The following is a 23,375-nucleotide window of genomic DNA, read 5'->3' as shown; positions in this document are numbered from 1 at the left end:
GTTCCATTTCATATGATGTGGAGAGGCCATGACCAGAGTTTATTAATTTCGAAAGCCCGGTCTACAGCGCGTGTACACTGTCCTTGTCCCTCAGGTTTGTAAGGTAAAGCAATATTTTCATGCTTGGCTGTTGCGTTGCATGTTCACTGCGTTTCCATCGATGTCATGTATATCAGGTCAGTCCGTGGAAGTTTAGTAGTAGGGAGAACCGCGGAGGAGCTAAGTTTTTGTAAATAAACGTTTGTTTACATCGACGCTTTGTTATGACGGGCCAAATCTGGGTCACGAAGCCGTAAGGCGGGAAATTTGAAGTTTGGCACGACCACGGTGGACTAGCCTGGATGCCAGATTGTTTGCTGGGGTGAAAGATTCGTGAAGCAGATCGGCTCCTCCGCTGGGGTGAAACAGATAGGAGCCAATCCCCACCCCCAAGAAATTTTACCTCAGAAAACAGCTCGTAATGCGCTAATATACAACTGACTACCCATTGCTGTCCATTCTGTTCTGGACGGGGCCGTTTGCCCGCCGACTTTGAACCTGCTCAGCTCAATACGGGCTTGTCTTATTACATCACAAGCACCCCCAGAGTAACGTGAAGCACAATAACTCAGGATTTACATGGTCACATGCAGGTATAACCAATCTAAACTAATATAAATCTAAACGCGCAAACGTGATCATCATTCACGGACAGCGGCTACTTCCAGAAATCAATCCCCACCATCAAGGGCGTAACGCCACCTTGATGGCTTCTAATAGTGTTATGTGCCTCGCCCATCACTGATGTATTCCTCTGCTGAGATAATTGTCAAGAATCGATACCCAAATCAAATGACTGGCCCTCACAAGTTCATTGCTGTAACACCGTAACACCTTACCCAGGAGTGACGAAGTTGTACGGTGCGAAAGGTTGGTGGAATTCTTTTTGTATCTTTTTCTTTTGATTTTAATCTCCAAGCAGATCCTACGGTGGCAAGGCAGTATCCATTGTCCAACCATTATGGCTTGGCCAATAAAGATCGACTTCCTTGCCACCGCAGGATCTGCTTGGCGATTAGTAGTTTTTTTTACTCCTCTTACTTTCTTCTTCTTTTTTTTTTGTAAAAAAAAGAACTAGACGCACCCCCTACGATAACTAATCAACGCTGAATATAGCTAATAGTCCTGGGTCATCCCCTATTCACAGCCTTTTAAACGTTCGACTTTGAAGTTCAGTCCGTGTTTGCCCGCGCCGTGGTGCTAACACTGAGTGATAGACCTGTGTAGAAGCTTGTGTCAGACAGACCAGTAGTTTACACTGAGTAAAGCTTATTTCGCACTTAGGCACGTTGTATAGAGGTAATAGCTGTAACGTTACATGGTGCATGGATGTCCAAAGCTCGCTATTCAGACCACAAAAATAGCCAGCCAAAGGTCACCTCTTCTGAAAAATTGAATTAACGCCTCTCCAGGCCATCCCACACTCTGAAATCACTACAAAAGTCTGAAGGATTTCTTTCGCACTATCATACACTTGAACTTTCCACAACTTTCTTTCAGCCGTCGTAACTGAAAAATCAATTTTCTGGTGACCTTCATAGAATTATGGCTCCCGAACATTTTGCAATGTGAAAAAGTGAGTCTTCGGATTATCACAATGATCAAGACCTTTACCAACAAACTATTATTTACAGATGAAACTCATGATATGCAATTGGCAGGGATTTGAAAAGTAACACTAATGTACAAATTGAAGAGCGTGTGTGCGTAATGGCGACCCCGTTTGTAAGTTATTAACTTCGCTCCTCAGACTGCTGGCAAATAAAGTTTTAACGTTAATAACTGTGAATATAGGTTTCTCCATGTTGAGGAATTTCTGTATGTAGTATGTTATCTCTGTTCAAGGACTGTTGAATAACGTGCCTTTCGGGGTTATGTCACAAGTAACGGCTGAAATTTACATTGCCGGTGTGGGGGCTAGAATCTTTGATATCGTTTTCTTGGGGCAACGTTCCGGCTTAATTTCTTATTTCCTGCAAGCTGCCTTCACGTTATTGACTGCGGACCGTGTTTCGTCCTGTGTTGTTGTGATAACTCGAGAGGAGGTAGAATAGAGCGGCGCGGGTGCCCTGTGGTAGGACAGGAGCTGGTGGCAATGACGTCACTGCCCGGAGACTTATGGGCGTGGCTACAGTCGATGATTGACAGGCTCGCTGCACAACCTTCGGGACTGATGGAACCTGGAAGGAGCGGTGATGTGCCCTCATTTTACTACGTAATAAACTATTCATCCCGGACAAGATTAGGATAGAACCGGCTTTTGTAGGATCAGCCACAAGCAATTTGGTCGTCCAAATCTGCGTCACTGTTGCATATAGACGATCCGGACCGAAGTAAGATAAAGTTTTTTCTTCTCTCTTATGTCAGTTTGGTACTTAGTGTTCTGACTGTGATTTATCCGTGCCTATAGCCTCTTGTGAATAGTCTATCTGTGGTTATCCCAGGATTCAGTAGTCAATATAAGCCCTGGGGAGACCGTATGTAGGAGATATCATGAGTACGTCACTGAAGTCTGTTCCGCCCCCGGTGGCGATTTACAATCGGATTTTGCCTCCATGTTTTGGCAAACAAGTTCATCAAGTTCGAAACGGAATCGCTTCCAGGTATAAATCCACTTTCTTCCCATCCCCAACCTTGTCCCGAACGGGGACCCTATTAAAGTCACATCCTATGCTAACGACATTTGTCTATAACCGACTGGCGAGGCTCTAGTAGCTTTTACGGCAATTGACCGTCGTTAAGGGCCAATTATCGGGCCTCTACCCAAGCTGGTCCCCGTAGGCACGGCGACGTGTGCGATAGAGTGTATGACTCCCGTCCCGGCATGTCTGGGGGAGAATTTGATCCTGACCTTTTCTTAAGCGCCCCGTGTCCTGACATACGGGCGTTTGGGACTATTAAATCCCAACCTTCCCTCCCGATATCCGATAGGAGATAGATGGCCGTCCAACGGCTATAGCGCTATCTCAAACCACATTAGGATGTGCCAGAAGGGTACTTCAGACTCATCTGTTACTTACTATTGTCCTGAAGTCATGTCCGAGACGCTCGTAAACGTAAGCCACACCTGTATAAATATGATTGCCCAGCACTTCTACAGCACATATCTGCCCGACCGCTGAAAGCTACAGGTAGGCAAGTTAGAATTGTTTCTTTCGCAACGTTGTCGCAATGCGATTTCATCGGACATTCGCTGCTGCTGCTGCCGCTTTTTGTGTCGGAGGGCCACGGTAACTGTAGTCAGTCAGCTTTCGTGCTTTTGCCATGTTTTGAATTTCTGAAAATATGCTATTTTTAGCAGATTAACATTACTTTTAATGAAAAAGAAAATACAGTCTTTAGTAGAGTGCTTTACTGGTACACATGTTAATTAGCAGTGCGTTTTAGAAATGTCGTTTTTTTCAACGCTACAGCTGAAATGCTCTTTTCACAACAAACACAAACAGAAGGCCCAATTTTCATTTTGAAAGTTTCTAATTTCGTGTATCAGCAAGCTCTATGCGAATCAAGTTATGCCAGTTCTGGGCATTGCGTAACGATGCAAATGGGACTGCTAGTGCATCTTGGTAAATGCTGCGACCATCACCATGGTTCTGTGCGCATTAGTGTAGTACTAGTGTGTAATCGTTGTATTATTCGTCTCCATCACAGCTTCTCAGATTCGCTGTGCACACAGGGTGGGCACTGAGCTGTACGTGTATTTATAGCCGTCAACTCTGCAGGTTATTGATATAATACGCACGTTGTATGTTGCCGCCAGCAGTTCGCTAAGTCATATAAATGATAGAGCCTTCTCTTTTTTATCCACTTAAAATTGTGTCACCAGGATGCCTGGATCTACTTTGGAAACAACCCCTCAACGTTTTATCTGCACATGCTGAGAAAATAACTAACCAGCGCGCCCTACTTGTGAAAATCAATGGCATATATCATGGCAGTCCTTCTTTTATCCATCATTAACTTTTACTGCAATTCGCTCCGGGAATTCATGGAAAACGAAAGTGAGAACTTCCCTCTTTGCACACAACTGCACCAAAGCAGTTCCTGCCGCCAACTTGATGGGGACACAAACCCCACACAGGCATGCTCAGGTGCTTTTGTCAGGGAAAAGGGCAAGAAGAGGGGAAAGATCTGAAAGCTGCAAAGTACCCTGAGAATAGGATTGATGGAGTTCTGCTGTGACCCTTCCACGAATAGAACTTACTGCTCCGCTTCAGTCGCTTCTCGCTTGGTACAGAGCTTGAGCGGGAACGTTGAGCTTCTACCGAGCCAGTTTATGAATTAATGGCCTAAGAACAGCATTGATTATTTTCCCCAGCGCATGTATACTTGGTAAACCGCGATGACTGAAGAAGTGAAGAAAGAGTCACATAATGTCAGGCAGTTGCAAACAGCTTTTGTGCCAAGTAGAAGATTGAGATAGTCCAGCTATCTGGTAGGTGTTTTCTTCGCTTATGAGAATCAAAAGCGAGTCCAGTTCAGCACACGTGCAGTGAGTTTGTATTTCATGATTCATGAGAAAATTTCAAGGACGTTCTTGGTCATATCTATAAGTTTCCGAAGCGCAGGCCTTGGCAAAGATGAAAATCCGACAACACATTGGGCAACGAAACAGGCAACTTCACTGGAATGTGTTAAACGCTTACCAGCTTTCGACAGCAGGATAACCATGATGTATAACAGCTGTAATAAAGAAACACCATGTGCACATTTCGATATGAACCTCTTTATTCCCTACCGTCCTATTCCACAAATTCATCATTTTTGGAATGTCTATGTCTATGGAATGCCTCTGACGAAAGCTAGTGGATACTAGCTGACACGTCTGACCGTTTCCAAAATCATATCCAGTTGCTTGAGTAACTGCTTTTTGGCACGTCTATGTCCTTGATTCGATGGCGAATCTTTCATATAAATCATTCATTTTAGTCCGCAACAATGCAGGATATCCTCATCACCTCTGATAGGTAACGTGTGGTTTGATATGTAATACGTGTTATTATATAGGTACATACGCGTCACCATCATGTTACATAATTAATGAGGTTTGAATTTTTTTATTTATTTATTATTACTAGTATTTTACCGTGCAGACACTTAATATATTAATCATGTGCTGTTTTTGTCAATCAAATGTCGATATTTTACCTGATATACCTGATACTGTAGTATTAATGCACGGACGAAAAAATCAAAATAAAAGCCGCTCAGAGCAGGAGGCCAATTTTTGTGACCTAAATATTAATATGCAGCTTTTCCAGCAACGATTCCTCCTTCGCCCATTAAGAAAAGTCTTTCATCTATTTTCTTTGACACAAGTTGACTACTGGGAAACGGTAGTAGATCCGGGTAGAGCCACGACACTCCCACGCCGTACATTCATTAAATACCCCACGGCTGACAGGTCGATATTCCGCTGATTGTTTCATGTCACCTAACGTCGCTCGCGTACAACACTGTTACGTCTATGCGAATCCGACAGAGGGAAAGCCACCCACACACCGGATATATTAGTCAGATTAGTTGGGAGTTTTAGACATTAGAGAAAAACGTTGCTCTTTTATCTGTGAGATTTATTACAAGAAACTGGCAATCGATGGAAATGATTGTAGTAAGTTGGTGATATATTATGAACAATCTTCGGTCGAATTATATATATATATAGTTGATTACTAGGTGTAGAGATCGCCGAATTTCAAAATCGCCAAAGAATCAAGTAGTTCTTTTTTCCCCGAAAATCTACCGTGTTGCTTTTCAATCCTTGTCCTTGGCTGTCTCACGGCATTGAACCTGTAGGTAAGCGATACGGTGAGACCGTTTCTCTCTCGGGAAGGTCCTGTCATCTTCTGCTTACCTAACCTATGTGACGCGTTTACTTGATGATAGAGGAGCGGCTAGCCAGCTATCTGATTGATTTCGACCATTTCATGGAGCGTACACATCATAATTGTGAAGAATGAAGATGTTTCAACTATCTGTTTGTCTGTTTGTTAGCCAGTGTTACGTTCTTGTAAATCTCATATTTCTAGGATTTGTTGCTTACTTTCGTTTTCGCAGTTATCATCAATATTCCCGTACATAAATGTTTTGTTTCTGTTGGTACTAATGCTAGTATTATATAACGTGAAACAGGATTTGACAGGATCATGCGGGTATATGTAACCGTTACAAAACAACGGGCAGCCTTACAGTCTACAGAGTGAGGCCACCGGTAGCGCGCAGTTGAACTTGTTGCTCGGAATGAACAGGTGGCTTTTAATGACAAATAGAGGAGCCCAGATTAAAGCCGCGCGGATAAGTGGAGTTTCGTTTCGTCTTTCCATCTTTGATATACCGGTCTCCAAGAGAGCTTTGAAACGCACAACTCTTCGAAAGTACGGATCATGGTCTCCACAGTGTATTATGTGCAATAATCTACCCCATAAAAGTTACAATCTCTGCATTCACACCGCCTCCTGTCCACTGGGCAACAAGGCCCAGGTTTAATGTTGTGACGTGCGGACAAATGTTGCTAAGTATGAAGGAACCCTAGCGACGGTAATCTAGTGCCATAGAATCCATTACCCTCATCAATTCCTGGCTCATGATCGTGACGCTTCGGCCATGGACCAATCCAACATCAAAACCATTTCCGAGGTTGCACAATATATGATGGTTGAAGGATTTGGAGAGTTTATCCAAAGAACGGAGGTACAGTTCTGTCGTTCCTCAACTTAACGTGAGTCCGCGTGACAGGTACTTCAGTCGGAGTCAGACTAATGAATCAGATTCAAGCTAAATGTTCCACAAAATCCACGCCATTAGACACCTTTTAACGGCTGGACTGAAAAGCAATTAGCAGGACTCATTGATATCAGACTGAGAAAAAAGAATGTTACCATTCCACATCACTGACTTTAAAATTTTCTTCAATAGGTTCGTTATAACGGTACTGCCCACACAGGAAATTGTGATGTTCTTCGTCAGAGTGCCCACATAATTCCCCCGCAGTTTCTAAAGTCTAGAAGGACAGTAGCTTTAATCACTCCATCATACATGAATGGAGGCGCATTATCAGAGGAGACATGCGCACGTTGCACGGTTCGTTTAGCTGATAATGCACCGCGGCGGCGCAAAACGCCCAGTTGTTGCTATAAAAGACGAAGTGCCGGCTTGAGACGGTATCACACCTGTTTCTCTTGTATCCCCGCTCAGTACGACCGTTCGAGAGAAAGAGAGAGATGGCGCTACCGACTCAGCTCTTCATCCTCGTCGCCTCCGCCTGCCTTCTCCCACACGCCGCGGTAGCCTTGCCGGTATCCTCCGCGTACTGGGAACAAGACAACGATGCCTTGGGCTTCGGCCAAGACCCACCCGTCAGACAGGGCAGTCTGGGGGTTCCTCTCCACATAGCCTCACTGTCCGGCCTCCGTGGCCTGCCTGATGTTCGGGAGGTCAGCAGACGGGTCCCCTCCTACAACTTTCCCTTCAGGACGTCGGTCGGCAGATACGGGAAGAGGGGCGAGACGTCTCGGCTCAGCGACGCGGACTCCGACGGCGAGGACTTCACGGTGACGTTACCGGCCTTTCCCGGGCTCTTCGGCCTGGACAACACCACCCCGTACGACCGGCAGGACGGCGGGCGAGCCGGGGACTGGTCCGGGGGACACGTCGACCAACTCCCGCTGCCTCAGCACCCGAAAAGGGCCGAGTTCCATTATCGCACCAACTCCAGCAGATACGGCAGGAGGAAGAGATCCGCGCAGTAGAGTAAGAAGATCCCGTTCTTTATCGCATCACACTTCCACTGTGCGGAAAAGGGCAGCCAACGTACGTCCAACCATTTCATCTTGACTTTCTCTCTGACACTCCTAGTCGTTCATTATGATTACGTAGAACACTCCACACCTTTCCCCTCTCTATACTTCTTTCTGGATGATATCTACAATGTAGTTTGGACCGGAAAACTTTGGAACTGCACAGGAAAATGAAGTGAACGTTGGTTGTTGTGACCAGTGTAACATCTTTACTTTAGGACATACCATCTGCGGCATATTATAACTGTCGGTGGTGCGACACGGCGGTGGCTTTCGTGTCTGATGTGTTGTCAGGAATTAAAGCTAACGATACATGAGTTACCACGTCTTCTTGTCCTTATTGGTTAGGGATTTTGATGATTCATAAGAAAGAGATTTGTCCGTAGATTAGTCTCTACCAAACCCCAACAAGTAGTTGCTAGAAGAATGGTAGAATTGGCCAAATAGACTGTATGATATGATAAAAGACATAGCTGACCACTTGAGTACAATTTGAAAAGTGTACCCTATGGCCGGCTAACTCCTATGGCAAATCATTCTGTCTATTCAGCAAAATATACTATTTTCAGGCAACCCAGGTCTGGTGGAGACAATTGTAGATAGCGGCGCAAAAGAAGATGTCATGTAAAGACGATTAGTATGAACATCTTCAGATCTCCTCCATGTCAAATCAGCTATAATAGCCTGGCCATTCCTCATAATCTTAATGTGTGCCGTCTCTGATAAAAAAATCATACCACCGTGCCTTTTGAATCTGACGCTTGAAATATCGTTTAATCGTCTTTCTATCCATCTTTCATATCGATATCTCAATATTGTATCTATCGCATTTGCTCTGTGGCATTTTCAAACCTGTGATTCAGTATGTCACCGCTCGGAGCCATCCATCCGTTATAGTTGAAGATGTAAAGCGGCTCCGTCAAAAGCAGTATTTTGTGAAACCCGCTAAAGACAATTCATTAACGTACTCATTATTGTTAAGGCGGAAAACGCTTAAATCTGTTTCCGAAAAAGCGTCATTCTGAGAACAAACGCTTTATTTTGTACCCAATTTCTTTGCAATTTTGTACCCGATTTCTTTGTAATTTGTCATGTCAAAATGTTGAGTACGAAGTTTGGCGACAGTTGCCATCCCTCGAGTCGTATGAAGTCTTGATTTCTGTGGTGATATATAGTCTCCACCAGGCCTTCCTAAGGGGTTATGGATTGTAGAATTCGGCAAGAATACGGTCAATAATCAGCCAGGGGAGTGCACGTGAGCCGCGTTAAGGGTAACATTTCCACTAAACTGTGCGGGAAGCAAACTCCCCTGGCGAATTTTCCCTTTAGCCAGCGTAGTTAGTCTAGCAGAGATTAGAGGGGGAACTTTTCCATCTCAATCAGACGATAAAATGAAGCAACAATTACTTCACATTGACTATGGACATTTATTTTGTACCAGACGTTCTAGCAACGTGGCAATCAGAACTGCTATCACAGCGTACAGTATGGTATGTGCCCAAATCTTCTGATACAATATACTGATCAGACGGCATTTTCAATCTAATAGCAGAATAAATTTTACTGACGATGTTACAAAGAGTGCACGATTAGTGATAATTACAACCATTTATAGACATTAAAATTTTACCATATTGCACACGGTCACACTGAAGACGATTAGTTAGCATTACGTGGGTCCTAACGACTCACTACAACTAAATTGGTCAAAACGCGTACAAACATGGATTAGCTTTTCAGTCGACGTCACAATTACCGAGTCGTTAAAAGTTCCCAAGACGAAGAGTAAACTGTAAAAGTAGTCTGCTGAAATTACTGGAAAATCCACATGGCCATATACTATGTACAAGGAAATGTCCATGTCTTTAAAATGTTGACATATCGTATTGTTGCATTCTGTTAAACATAAATTCATAGCTATTACCACACGACAAATGATGTTGAAGTCCGACTGACTACCAGTAGCCTGCTATAAGTTACCGGAAAATCAACATTTCATTACTATGTACAAGGAAAATTCTAAACATTTACTGTACAAGGAAATTTCTTTAAAATGACAACATATCATAACGTTACATCCCGTAGTAAATTCTCCAGTACTGTGCACGCAGTGGCACGCCCAATGCTAGACCACGCTGTGGTAGACTAATGCAGCGTCTGAAACTCTAAATGTACCATAAAATTCTCATGACAATTTACTGTACAAGAAAGACACTAACGTTATTTCTTTTTAAAAATGTCGTAACGTTCATCCCGTAATCTGTTAGCTATTGCTGTCTACACACGGCCTCCGGATGTTAGACCGCGCCGCTGTAGCCTGATTGACTGATGTATTCCCGGGCCGCGGCTTCCGTCAGGGCCTGGAGGAAGTTCCAGGGGTTCCGCATTTTCTGGTAACAGTCTTTCCGCAGGTTGTCCACGGCCTGGGGGGAGACAGCAAGTTTTAGGATCGAGCGTTTGAACTTTAATTGCCATAACTGTCAATAATTGGCATTCCACGAATATCTATTAGCAGATTTCTCGACCAGACTCCAAATGCTTAAAATTTGGCCTAATGGGGCGTTGCAAAGTGTACTCCTATGGTCTTTTAAATTCTTCATTATTCAGTCTTCTTAGCCAGTTTCTACTATATTTTCAGCAATCCATTTTAGTCTGGTAGAGACCATGCAGCTAACCTGTACATTTGAGCACTTTGTTCAACAATAGCCTTCTAGTGAAAACAAGACGAACACAAAGCAATGCAACCCTGCGCTTCTCGAGTTAGCCGGTGAATTTTGCACAGAGTAAGAAAGATTAACATACGTAGTATATGATCGGGGAGCGAGGATAACTTTCGTTGTTTCCCTGTCCTTGGTGCTGATTGGATTTCGCGACCTACCAATTTTGGGCAATACTCCGTGTACGATTGGGAAAAACATGAAGGCAGTCACAAATATCTATTTTCAACTTTCCAGTGCATGCATGCAGTTCGTTAGAACTGTTGCTTTTAAAACACGACCATGTTTCAAATCTCTCTGAGCATTAGTTGGGACTGTAATAAGCTGGAACTCGGCCGTTGGGTTCATTCTAACCTATTTGAGATTCACGAACTTTAGGTTTTTCCTGCCGACAGTGCCGTATGTTGTACGGTATTTTGTTAACCCAACTTCCCTCTGGGTCACTCAACAAGTCATTAAAATTTAGTACCAGTACGTAAGAAGGGCATCAAGCAGAGACGGCCGCATACTTAGTAATAAATATGCCCCCACTGCTGCCCAGAAAAGCGCATACAATGCCCCAAGTTTATCATACATATTACAGAGAGAATATGGGTTGGCTTAAGAATTGATCCGTAAGGAAGTAGTGGATCAGAGGTCTGCTTGTGTTTTATGATCATCCATGCCCCCATCAACCACCCCACGCACACGACTCCGTAATCACTCCGCCCGGGCGGACTGCAGGCCGCTGTCACACCGGGACGTCCGTCATTACGGCCCGCCCCGGCGGCGGGAGGGGATCGGTCCTGATTCACACATAAGCAGGGATAAAGTACGCCCCGCAAGGACTGCAATCTTCGTGTGGACTGCGGGTGAAATTGTGTCAGTCAGAGAAGTTGATTCCGCCTGGCCATGCGGAGTGATTCTTTGGTGTCGCAGTGACTCAGTATGGGGGGTAGATGGATGGATGGACGGACGGACGGGTGGATGGATAGATGGATGGATGGACGGACGGATGGAAGGACGGGTGGATGGATGGATGGATGGATGGGTGGATGGATGGATGGATGGATGGATGGATGGATGGATGGATGGATGGATGGATGGACGGATGGAAGGACGGGTGGATGGATGGATGGGTGGATGGATAAAGCATAAATTGAATGGTGATGGAGGGATACGGGGAAAGGGTGATATAGGGAAGAATTGAGGGAGAAAGGAAGAAAATAAGATTTTTAACAAGTACAGAAGCTGCCTTGCCTTGCTCATGACCCTGGGCGGCTGCTGGCTGAGGTAGGTGAGTATGTGATCGTGCTCCATGTCCAGCATGGCGGGGTGGTTCTCCAGCACAGCGCGCAGTCTCTGCCACGTCAGCGGGGGGATGGACGAGAACCGCCGCCGCAGCTCCTGCAGCTGCCCGTGCTGCTCGGCCGTCAGCCGGGGCTGGCCTGGGGAGGGCCGGTTCGAAATGGGAACTTAAGTCTATCACTGATACTCACATAAAACGCATTTTATATTTCAAATGATTGTCAGTTAAGTGTAATGACCTCCATATCTTGTTTTTTTTACTGTCAATTCAAGAACAAATCGGACTGAATTTCGAAAAAAACCTGCAAAGTGGTGTCTGAAGAAAGTTTCAAAGTTTTGACATAGCAAACAACATCAATACTCAGCATCTACAGTAAAAACAACTACAATGCGTCGTAGAACATTGACACACATACCCGACTTCCTTGTTCCCTTTCTTTGGCAATCCTCTGTTGTCCTGACGCTTTGTACTGTCTCCGAGTTCGATTCATCTGTGTCCTTCTCCGCCCCCGATGTGCACGTGAGGGACGCTGGCTTCTCACTTGTTTCCTGTTGGCTCCTGGTGATCACTGGAGTTTGCAACTTTGCGATGCCATCGTCTGTAGTACACTCTGTCGAAGTTGTTTCGTTTTCATAGGTTTTCTTGGCAGTGTCAGAAAGTGTAACGGTTTTTAAGATATAGATAGTGTCTTCTTTGGTCCTAGAAGGACAGTCCTTACTTTCTGTGTCGTCTTCATGTGAGCCATTTACATGTACTGCCTTTGCTGGAGTTCTACACTCTGTCGAAGAAGGTGTTTCGCGTTCGCGTTCACTGGGTTTCTTGGCAGTGCCTTTTTCAGGGCGTTTGGCGGCTTTTACGGTTATGTCTTTTTTGGTCCTAGGGTCTTTGTTTTCTGTGTCGTTCTGATACGAACTATTCAGTGTTTCGGCTGGAGATACTGCCTTTGTGGTAGGCACCGCCTGTTGTCTCCTGTCCAAGCTAGCTCTATCCGGGCTAGGAGACCGCCGTGCCTCTGCCCATGCGGTGTCCTGGTCCGCGGAGTCGTCCGACTGGCTGTCCCGTTCCTCCAGCTCGATGATGTCCGCCCACGACATCCGTCCGTCCGTCCGTGCGTTCTTCTCGGAGAGGTCGGAGCTCTCAGACTTCAGCTCATTCAGACCTTTTCGCGGCATCTTCTTTTTCTTCTTCTTCTTCTCGCCGATGCCGTTTTCCTTCCTCCATCTCTTGTAGTCATCTAGAAGCCAAAAGAATATATCATGAGCATCTGAACAGCGTGTAGAAGTAAAACCACTCTCTTTCCATACATATGGGAGGCACTTTCTAACAGAAACGGGTCGCTCGGAAACCGTAATGATTTTGCCAGCCATCATTTGCTTGGAGATTGATAAATTTGTCATCTGAGAAAACTTTTCATCATGTCCAAAATATTTTATTCAAAACCCCATTACTGTCCCCAATTGCAGGTAACATGATAACCTCATAAAGAACAAACAGGATTCTTAATGAGAACTAAATGACGATGTCTCTGGAGGCGAGATGTGACGTGTGTACTAAATTTGTAGTAGATGATTATTTATCAATATCCAATCGGATATGACGTTTCTTTCCGCTTTGTTAGTCTGCATTCGTTTGTTAACGACCACGTCACGAGTTCTTTTGAAAACTTGGGGAATGATCGTCGTGACGTCATGACCCGGTGGAATCAGCAGGAGTGTCCCGGATGGGCGAGTATGACGCACACACCGCCGCCGGAGGAGCCTCTCTCTCCTCAACCCTCCTCCAGATTCACGGTCCAAATTGGACGGAAAATATACCAGGGGAGTAATTCGGCCACGCGGTGCTTCTTCCTGGAAATTTCCAACCTATACTTCCTGTTCAATCGGTCCCGAGAGTGCTGCCGCGGACACCAGTTTGATTACGCTGATATTAGACTGAGTGGAGTATAGTCTAAAAAAGAGAAGTCAAACCCCTTAGACATAAGGGCAACATTTGTTTGGGGGGGATTTCAGACACGCAGGCGACAAATAAAAAGTACCACGAAACTTTCGGCGGAAGGTCAACAAAGGTCCTCTGCTTGGATTTTCTGCTATCGGCAGCGTCTGTATCCTAGCTGGATATTCGGTACTGTCCAAGCAGAGGTTTGGGTTATTGGTTGGCGTGTTTTTTTTATCGGGCTTACTTTTTGCACTGGTTGGCGTAAAAAAGATACCGGTGCAAAAAAGAAAACCCGATAAAAAAAGCCTAAAACACGCCAAAAACAAGCCAAAACCTAAAACTCTGCTTGGAGAGTAGATATTCGGTACGTGTGAGAAAAAGGTCGGCAACACACGACCGCCACGGCTAACAACTGGGTGGCAAATCATCAAGGGTGATAACCATGAATAACGGGACGTGTTCTCCGCCTTTGTTGTTTTAACTGATCACCGATTGCGTACTAAGTACACTTGCTGCCAGAGTCAATTAACAACTTTTTCTTGTAAGGAAAATGACACCTACTTTATAGGCGGTAATCGCGAATTGTGTGTCACCGCCGTATTTCTGTGTATTAATCTCAACTTACAACTTTGACCAGCCCGTTCCCGGTTGGGCCACCGTATTGGCTACGGCAGTATATTATATTACTAGTATATACAAGGAGGTTAAATACCTCCTTGGTATATACTAGTGTCTTTTCCCAGAAGAAATCTGCTTGGAGATGAAGTTTTGTGTGAAAGGGCTCAAAGTCATTCACCAAATTAGTTTTTCTATGGGCCTTCATGAATTCCATGACGTCATGAATTGCGCTTGCAATGCATTAAGAACTCATGACGTATTATCTTTGTACGTACAATGTACAAGGATGTTTCATTAAACCCCATTGAAGATATCAGTAACTTTATGACGTTAAATGGACTGGAAAGATTCCGACAACTGCAAGCTGCTGTCAGTATCAGCGGTTGACCGGTCACGCTGCTCACAACATTTGCATGAAGATCGCATTACCATGCATTTTCCACCGGGAGAACAGCTGGCCTTTACTTACCACAGCGGGGGTTTCCATAGAAACGAGTAAATACCATCGGAATTCCAACAAATACATCTTACGGAATGTTAAATTTTACTTTCAACCAAAAGTGAACCTTTTTATTCACAATATTTACAAAGCGCAGTATACAACATTTTCAGACTACTTTATATATTGTTGAAGCCACACTTTTATTGAGATGAGAAAGACCCCAAAAAGCTGTAGGAATTTGACCACCTTTGGATGTAAATAGTACAGCTTTACCAACCACCTCGAGAGCTCTCGGTTATCTGAAATGAAATCCAACGCGAGCCAAGCCCTCTGTGATAGTTTGTTTAAACATGTCACTATAACAACAAGGCCTTATGGAGAGATAATCTCCTTGCTCATGACATAGAACATGTGCACGTTTTGGATGGCCCGATAGATAATCTTTTCTCACGTGTACAGTAGAAATCGTCACCAAAATGCCTTTCTCGACTCCAAAATGTGAGATATCAGAGCTAGCCGGACAGGAAATGCCCAGGCTAGACAGGAAAACCGTTGGTTTACAAACACGGTTTTTCTTGTTTATACAAACACTTCCTTTGGGTGAACCACTCCTTACATGCACTCATGTTCTTTGTTCATAGAGCAGATTTATTCGAAAGTTTTCTTCAACTGAACGGTAATCCAGCTTGGAAAGGAAAGATTTTCACAATGTGTCTCTGTGCCAATCAGAGACAGGCACTAAAGTTGAGCAGCATGGATCCAAAACCAGAAAAGAGAGCGCTGGTCACAGACAAAGGACTCAGAACTGACCTTCTGTAACAATAGCCTGTAGCATGTCGGTAACCGTCATGTTGTGTGAGAGTTCTGGAGGGTGGTCTGCCTGCATGGACTGGGTACAAGAGTGTTGGAACGTCAGGACAACTCCGCCCAGGTTCGGTGAACTTCCTCACGAACAGAAGTCGGTTGTTGTTATTTACGTACCCGAGATGAACAATAGGTCCTGAGTGCCGATCAACTGGTGGAGAACGCATGCGCACAACTTGTCTGGTTGTTGTCTGACCGCTTTTGAATTCCCATGGTTGAATTACAGAACCTCATCGGCTAGACAAAACAAAGGCTCTACCAACTGCAAATTACGAGTAATTAACGTCATTAACCAGGTTTTATATCTTCCGCTAATTATCAAGACAACAAAATTATCAAAAGTTGTCGTCCTATCAATTCCAGGTTCTTCATTACTAGACTAAACCAAGAACTTCCTTGACTAAAGTAAAATTAAAAGTATGACATCCAATGTAGACAGGTTACATTGACTCAGTTTGACTGCCAACCAAGCAGATGTTAGAAGGACAGATATGACAGACAAACCAGAAAACGTTTCTTATTTTATCCTATACTGATAAAGAAGGCCTTCCAACAAGGTCCCATAAGGGACACCACATCCAGGAGGTCAGAAAGTGCAGGTGCGTAGCTAATAGGTTTCGGAGAATATTACGACTTTTCTCCCAACTTCGTCCTAGTTATACATATTAAAGGTAAATTGGCACTCCAGGAGCATACTACACAGCGCCTGACCGCACTTAAGTGTTGCATTTTCCTGAACAGTGTATTGATTTATTGCCTTTCCGGATCTATTGGAATGTTACATTTGGGAGACACGCCAACCAAGAATCATCATCCAATGACGTCAAGCTGCTGAAAGGCGATTCACAGCAGGTCAGGCGGTCAGCGAAGTGTCCGGGAGGAGTATGTAATGAAAGAACCGGACATAAATGTGCCATGAAGGTGTACTAAAGGTCCCTTCGGCTAGTCTCTGTATGAGAGAAAACCTTCTCACCTTTCTGATGATAATTTGTGACAAAGGAATCAGGCAATAATAACAAACAGACTGTAAACATTGTCCCATTCTCCAAGAGTTTGTTTATTAACTGTATACATATACTAAAGTACTTGTACACATCACCAAGATGAAAAAGCTGTAACGTTTTGAACTCAACACATGCAGTTTGACCAGTACTATGAGATATCAGAATTATGTACCTACATAGTTAAAGTATAATAATGTATTAACTATCGGTTGAATCAAAGTTCAAAGATGCACAACTACCTGTAAAATGTTGATATTCTTTGGTCATGTCTTGCCTTGACAAGGCTTCCTTGACTTCTGTTGGTAACCTGAAATTGTACAGTATACTAGCATGCTAATAAATACCAATGTCTCAGAAGGGCGTAGGCTCTTAAGTTGTAAAAAAAATTGCATTTTGAATGGCAAATGCTTATACAAAACCTGCAGTCAAAAATATATACATGCCAATAACTCCAATAGTTGATTCATTCATTAAAATAATTTGTTCTTGCAATGAGTATATGATTTACCAATTTATATCAATGCAATACTCAAGCAATTCCTCTTGAATTTGTTTAGTCTTTTAACATTACCATCCTTGTGATTTCCACCATCATATTATGTACATTGAAAACTGTGAACAGGAAAAACATCTCTATGTGTAATGCCATACCTCTCAGTCTGACTTTACACAACATTTCCTTTTGTACATGCATCAGTACAAGCAAAACTCTGCACAAAATAAGGTTTGGTACCATTCTAGAGACTTCAAGTAAAGGTGTAAATAAAAATCATTCCTTCCTTTTAAGTACACTCACCAACATATACAAATGATATACATGTAATGATATGACAGGTCCACATTGTTTTGTTGAAATGCGTTGCTAAGAAGTGCTTATAATTTAGTACAAAACATGTACATTGTAATTCTATCTATCTATATGTACATGTACAGTAGCAAAGCTTTGGTACCACCTTCACCTACATTTCAAGTTTTGAACCCAAGTTTTCATGTACATGTACTTTCAGAATCAGACGGAAAGTTTGGAGTGTAATTCCACAGATGGACTATTAAGCTGCCTGATATAAGCAACATCACCAAAGTACATAACCATCCCTAATATAACACAAACATCACTAACGAATGTACCACACAGACCTAATTACACTTTATATGCCATCAGCTCTCTGTTTGGACTATTGCAGAATCATCATTTGGAAATCATGTCTGATCACGTAGGTAAAGAGTTTGTTGTTGTTAAGCAGATGCATGTAATTACAAGTCACTTCTCTGGGGATGTGCGTAGTGGCAGAGGTTATTTTCACACTAATGACAGTAGCAAATTAGTATTAAAGACTCCAGTCCGTTCTGAAAATAACTGATTGCCAGCCTTGGTCAAACAAGCAAACTTTTCATTCCAGTGGCAGTAAGGAACATCCACATACATGCATCTAATGTGATGGGTTGAGGGTGAAGGCAATTAAATGACCACAAGCTAAGAAGTGGAAAAGTTGAGAGGTGAGATAAATCATGATATGTGCATAAATATGAAGCATTCTGCTGACAAGCTATCTTTCTTTGGCCAAAATGTGACAAATGTGGGGATCTTTTACAGAGCACTTGTCAAACAGTAAAACAGCCATTTCTTCCCATGTTGTTCAATTTTCAACTCTCATCCATAGTCCCTTTGGACAAGGACAAGGCTTTCCCATGCAGGGTTTCCAATAGAAGGTGTGTAATGATCCAGTAGTGTTGACGCATCTCTAATAGCCCTGCTCACTCCTGTATATCCTGCTGATACCACCTAGCCTTAACAGCGGCAGAGCGGTGACTTCTATCGCCCTGCTAGCAACTACCTCAATGTGAAACAAGTTTTAAAAGGTGTTCACATCAGAGTTCTTGTTGATGATCTTGTCAACATACTTCAAAATACAACAATAAAAATGTACAAGAGAAACTGTAGGTAATTGGAAACAAAACCTGCAGGAGATCTTAGGACTAACTGTGAATGACTGCCACTTGGGTCATATTTAGCAACTACAAATACTGTGAGCTTTGATGATTAAGGTCTTGTATGTAAAATGCTGATACATGTAACATGGTCCACATGCTACACTTAATAAGTACGAAGAATATAATACAACTAGTGCAGCTTGCTGTACCTATTTAAGAAAACAGAAGACATGGATGTAATTTTTTATGAGATTCTACAGGCTACAACAGCAGCAGTTGTATAAGATGAGGAGGAACATTGCTTATTGCACGTGACGTCACACCACCTCCATGATCCGTCTGGGGGCAGGGGTGGGTCTACGGATGGTTGGCATGACAACGTCTGAGTCTGAGTCGCTGGCATTACTAGGGGAGGCCGTACGCACGTCAGCAGCAGACTCCGATGACCGAGACCCGAGGGACGAGCGGCTAGGAACCGGTGGGTCCTGTGGGGGAAAGGACAGTCCATTGTGAGAAGTGAGGAGGGGTCATGAAAACATCACTCCAGATTTGGTTAAACCAAGGAGGTTAAATTCAAGATGAACCTCCTTGGTTAAACTAAGCTGAAAAGACAATTCCTTATGATGTCAGAACTTTGAAAGCAGGTGTTTTTTCCTTACGACATTTTCATTGCAGTCAATGTTTAGTAGACTGCACTTGTGAAAATGGAAGAGCTGTGGTTCACTCAACCAACATTTCTCCAATCTGTTTTGATTTTCTTTTCCATTGCATTTGACGGATGACAGGCAGTTATTTGAGGTGGTGTGTGAATGAGCTTGTTATATGTAATACATCTGCCAATTTGGTCAGTTAAAAATATTGACAAACACTGCAAGCAAGGTCATAGTAATTGCCACACTTGGCACCTGCTATATCATCGTATGAGCCTAGATGCTATCTATTACAGTGACATCTATCATTCTACATTTTATCTCTAAATTAACAAATTTCTCAAACTGAAATTCTTTTAGTACAAGTGCCAAGGTCTGTGCTACTCTACATGTTGGAAAGAGCCTACAGTCTGGTAACAGAAAACCAAACAACACTAGAAAGAAGTAACAGCAGCTTGAGAGTTTGAATCATTAGAACTAGTTTGTTAGAGACAGCAAGAAGAGAGGAAAAGGTCCATACCCTCACCCTGTCACCGGAGGCAGTGCTCCTTAAACTCCCTGGGACAAAAGAGTCAAGCGAATACATTACAGTGTGCAATTAAACAAAAAGTCTCAGTGTGCAAATAGACAAATCATCAGTGCAAGTGAACAAGACAAATTGTGGTGAAACTCTTTGGTAAACTGGTGAAACAAAGGCACATCAGTGGGACTAGAGAGAAACCGAAATGTCTGAAGAATGAAGACAAATTGATCTAACTTCATGTAGGGGTTTTCAATAATGAATGCACCTTTCATTACGGCACCTGACCTGCCATGAACCACACATTAAAACAACGTAATCCCCCCATTGGGGCCACTCAACTGCCTGGCCTACCTCAGGAATAGAGAACCAGTGCCAGAGTAGGCACTCAAGTGCCGACTAGATTTCTCCAAAGAACTTGTTTCTCAATCCCAAATGTCATCATACACATGTACACGGTGATGTTACATGGCAGGTACCTAATCTGATGGGTTCTCAAAGGAAAGGTTGTACAGTAATAGGGTGATTTGGATGAGTGTAGGATGTAGTACTGGGGACAGGACGTTTTTATTGCAGCAAAATCAATAAATGGACTCATCCACTAATAACAAATAGATCTCCTTGAAAGCATCATCAATCAACTGTCAGAAATTTGTCTATTAGAAAATCTTGATCTGTGACAGATGTATCTTTTTTTGGTAGTTGTATGTGAAAGGTAAACATTTGTGGGAGGAATCTCGAAGTAAATCCCACAGTTACAATCTTGGTCACTTCTGCATTCACTTTGTATTTCACGGTATCTGGCCTACATAGTAGGTAGAAGTCACCTGGGTAAAGATGGCTGACAACTGTTTACAGATTCTGTACTTTTCTTCTTCATAATGCCTGGTGTGAAACATGTTGAACACATACTTTGTCTAGTCTGGGTTCATTTGGGTTCCAAGGAAAGTACATGTATACAGCATGCCTGTGTGTTGTAACAATAACTTTATGGCTGTAAGTCTGTAACTTGAAAGGACAAAGTGCTGTCACAGTGCCAGTGCCTACCTCTGCTGGAGGGTCTACTAGGGGGTCTGCTTGGTGGCCTACTGGAGGGTCTGCTAGAGGGTCGGGAGACTACCACAACGTCCTCGTCACTGCTGTCGTCACCGGTGGTGGTGTCCATGTCACTCTTACTTCCAACCTGTCACAAAAAGGATGCGCACCAGGTGAGGCACTGCCTTCTCTTATCTATGACAATACAAGCTTTGAGACCATTATGAATACGCTTATACGCTTCTCTCTTAAACACTCACTCACTCACTCACTCACACTCATTCACTCACTCACTCACTCACTCACTCACTCACTCACTCACTCACTCACTCACTCACTCACTCACTCATTCACTATCCATTTTAATGTCAGTTGTTCACCATCTCCCAGTGATTGCATGCTGATGCTGAGTCTTGATGGCAGCCTGTTTAAGCTGTCAATGTCCAGTTCTTTAGCTGAACAAATTGTCACATGTATTACATATAACAAGCTACATATAATACTTCTCATGAATTGCCTACAAACGATTTATCTGTTTGGCATTATAAAGTCATACAGCCAGGGCTACACAACTAGGGCTAGCCCAGGCAATATACACTATACATTATATAGCATCTACGTCTTGTGCTAAATGTTAATGCCTACCTCTTCTCCCATGAGGTTCTGTCTGCCCCAGTGTCCCCGGACAGATGACTGGATCAACATGGCCGCCTCGTCACGGTCCAAACTCTTCCCGCGGGGGCTGTTTGTGAGAAAAATTGTTTACTTGTGATTTCCAAAAGTTTGGTTGCAAAAAGCATCAGAATGCTGCATATATCAATCTCACACACAAGGGAATTGTTACTAAAGCGACTGAATAGAGTTTGAAAACTGTTTCAAGTAGGCATCCTTTCATATCATCTTAAGAGTATTACAATCATAAAATTATGAAAAATACTGAAGTCAAAAGAGTAGAAGGCAAGGATTATTCAGATTTTTTGGATAATTTAAAATTTAAAATGAGAAAACACAGAACTGAACGACAATGTTTGCAGTGGTGTATGCTGAAAAGTGACATTTATATATTACTTCATACAAAAATGTGACAGTCTAATAACATGCTTGATGGTGCTCATGAAATGGAACGTAACTGTTCCACAAAAGATGAATGGATGGAACCTCTTAGTTTGAAAATACCTTGTAGTTGTAAAATACTCTTTGGAGAGTAATGGAATTTTCCTACCTTACAATTCAATTCATGAAACTATTCAGAAGCAAGTAACATAATTCTTTGTGGTCACTAAATTCACTATTATTCAATAATGTGGTAGGTATTATGGTACCAAGCAGAAACACTACTAGTATTATAGTAAAACGTCTAACTTTATTCCAACACACAATTACACAGAGATCAAATATTCAGCGACCACTGTCGAATTCATCAGCATAATTATTGACCAATCACTTCACAAGGTGATCTCAGGAGAGTTATGGTTACAAACACGTTGTCATTGGTCATTAATTATCCTGATGAAGGCGACAGTGGTCGCTGAAAATTTGATCTCTGTGTAATTGTGTGTTGGAATAAAGTTCAACATTTTACTATGATTACTACCAACACAGATGAACTTCCATGATAATTACTAGCATTACTCTTCAACAACTGTGTCATACCTTTTCTCCTTGTCCTGCAGCTGCTCTGAGCGTGCCCAGTGGCCGCGTACGGAGGACTGGACCCTCGTGGCGGCCGTCTCCATGTCACTGCTGGACTCCTCCTCTGTCTCCGACTCCTCCCCCAGCTGCCGCTGCCGCGCGAAGTGTCCACGGGCGCTCGACTGGATCAGCTGGGCGGCCTGGAGTTGTAGGGTGGGGTTGGGCACACGTTAGGGACTGTTTCAAGTAGCATACATTAATATGTTTCTGATTGAAGAGATTTCAAGTGATAAACGTCTTTTTTTCTTTCACTCACCTGATTAAGCTCCTCTTCTTTCTGACGCTACAGAATAGAGAAAAACACCATAATGATTATTACATAATTTGTCTGAATCTCTGAATAAAAAACAAAGTTTGAAGTCAAGGGCTACTCAACATAAGCTACACAAAATGGCATCTATTTGTTCTCCAATGATGTGTTTAGTATTACATGATGCATATTTTGATGTTGCAAAACTATTTCAAACTGTGTTGAAATCCCATCTTACCGATGTTTTGTGCTTTCTCCAATTCTTCTGTATCTTGGCAGCAGCCATGTCCTGTTCCTGCTTCTCCTTTTCTTCTCTCTCCCTTCTCTCCCTCTCTCGTTCCCTCTCCTGGTGTTTTTCCTCCTCCCTCTCGGCCATCAGACGTTTCCTCATCTCTCTCCCCTCCTCCTTCGCTCGATGAGTTCTCCAGTTTTTCTGCAACACCAAAATAAGCAGTCAGCTAAATCATCATCACCCTATCTTGTCCTGCCAGTACTGCAACCATTTGAAGGCTTTGTACATATAGATGATCATAGCCTGAGTGCCAGAATCTTTACAGGGCCTACACAGGCCAGCTCCTTGGCTCCAGGCAAGG

At 43.2% G+C, this 23,375-nt stretch overlaps 2 protein-coding genes across 3 annotated transcripts in view; one reads left to right on the top strand and one right to left on the bottom strand.

Moving 5' to 3' along the window:
• The first annotated feature begins 872 nt into the window (after positions 1-872).
• LOC109483066 lies at positions 873-8,146 on the top strand. 2 transcript variants are annotated; one of them, XM_019786028.1, is made up of 2 exons: positions 873-909; positions 7,234-8,146. In XM_019786028.1, exon 2 carries the CDS (start codon positions 7,260-7,262, stop codon positions 7,785-7,787), a length of 528 nt encoding a protein of 175 aa, XP_019641587.1. In that variant the 5' UTR covers positions 873-909; positions 7,234-7,259; the 3' UTR covers positions 7,788-8,146. The 2 variants fall into 2 exon arrangements, with proteins under 2 accessions (XP_019641587.1, XP_019641596.1); XM_019786037.1 differs by lacking the exon at positions 873-909 and adding an exon at positions 2,313-2,372.
• Positions 8,147-9,242: 1,096 nt separating this feature from the next.
• The window catches only part of LOC109483134 (IQ domain-containing protein E-like), a 28,040-nt gene continuing 13,907 nt past the window's right edge, over positions 9,243-23,375 (bottom strand). Inside the window, exons 20-25 of the mRNA XM_019786134.1 lie at positions 19,806-19,843; positions 18,959-19,120; positions 15,646-15,724; positions 12,256-13,074; positions 11,792-11,979; positions 9,243-10,258 (exon numbers count right to left, since the gene is read on the bottom strand). Of these exons, the coding sequence (XP_019641693.1) occupies positions 10,133-10,258; positions 11,792-11,979; positions 12,256-13,074; positions 15,646-15,724; positions 18,959-19,120; positions 19,806-19,843 (1,412 nt within the window). The 3' untranslated portion in view covers positions 9,243-10,132. The remainder of the gene's footprint in view (positions 10,259-11,791; positions 11,980-12,255; positions 13,075-15,645; positions 15,725-18,958; positions 19,121-19,805; positions 19,844-23,375) is intronic.

The sequence above is a fragment of the Branchiostoma belcheri genome, unplaced genomic scaffold, assembly GCF_001625305.1.
Source record: "Branchiostoma belcheri isolate BF01 breed outbred unplaced genomic scaffold, Haploidv18h27 scaffold11, whole genome shotgun sequence".
NCBI classification, from domain to species: domain Eukaryota; kingdom Metazoa; phylum Chordata; class Leptocardii; order Amphioxiformes; family Branchiostomatidae; genus Branchiostoma; species Branchiostoma belcheri.
The sequence above is the reverse complement of the archived record's forward strand: the minus strand, read 5'-3'. Positions and strand labels throughout refer to the sequence as shown.

Excerpts from the sequence above, each read along its gene's own strand:
- LOC109483066 (XM_019786028.1), top strand. The coding sequence starts at position 7,260 with ATGGCGCTACCGACTCAGCTCTTCATCCTCGTCGCCTCCGCCTGCCTT.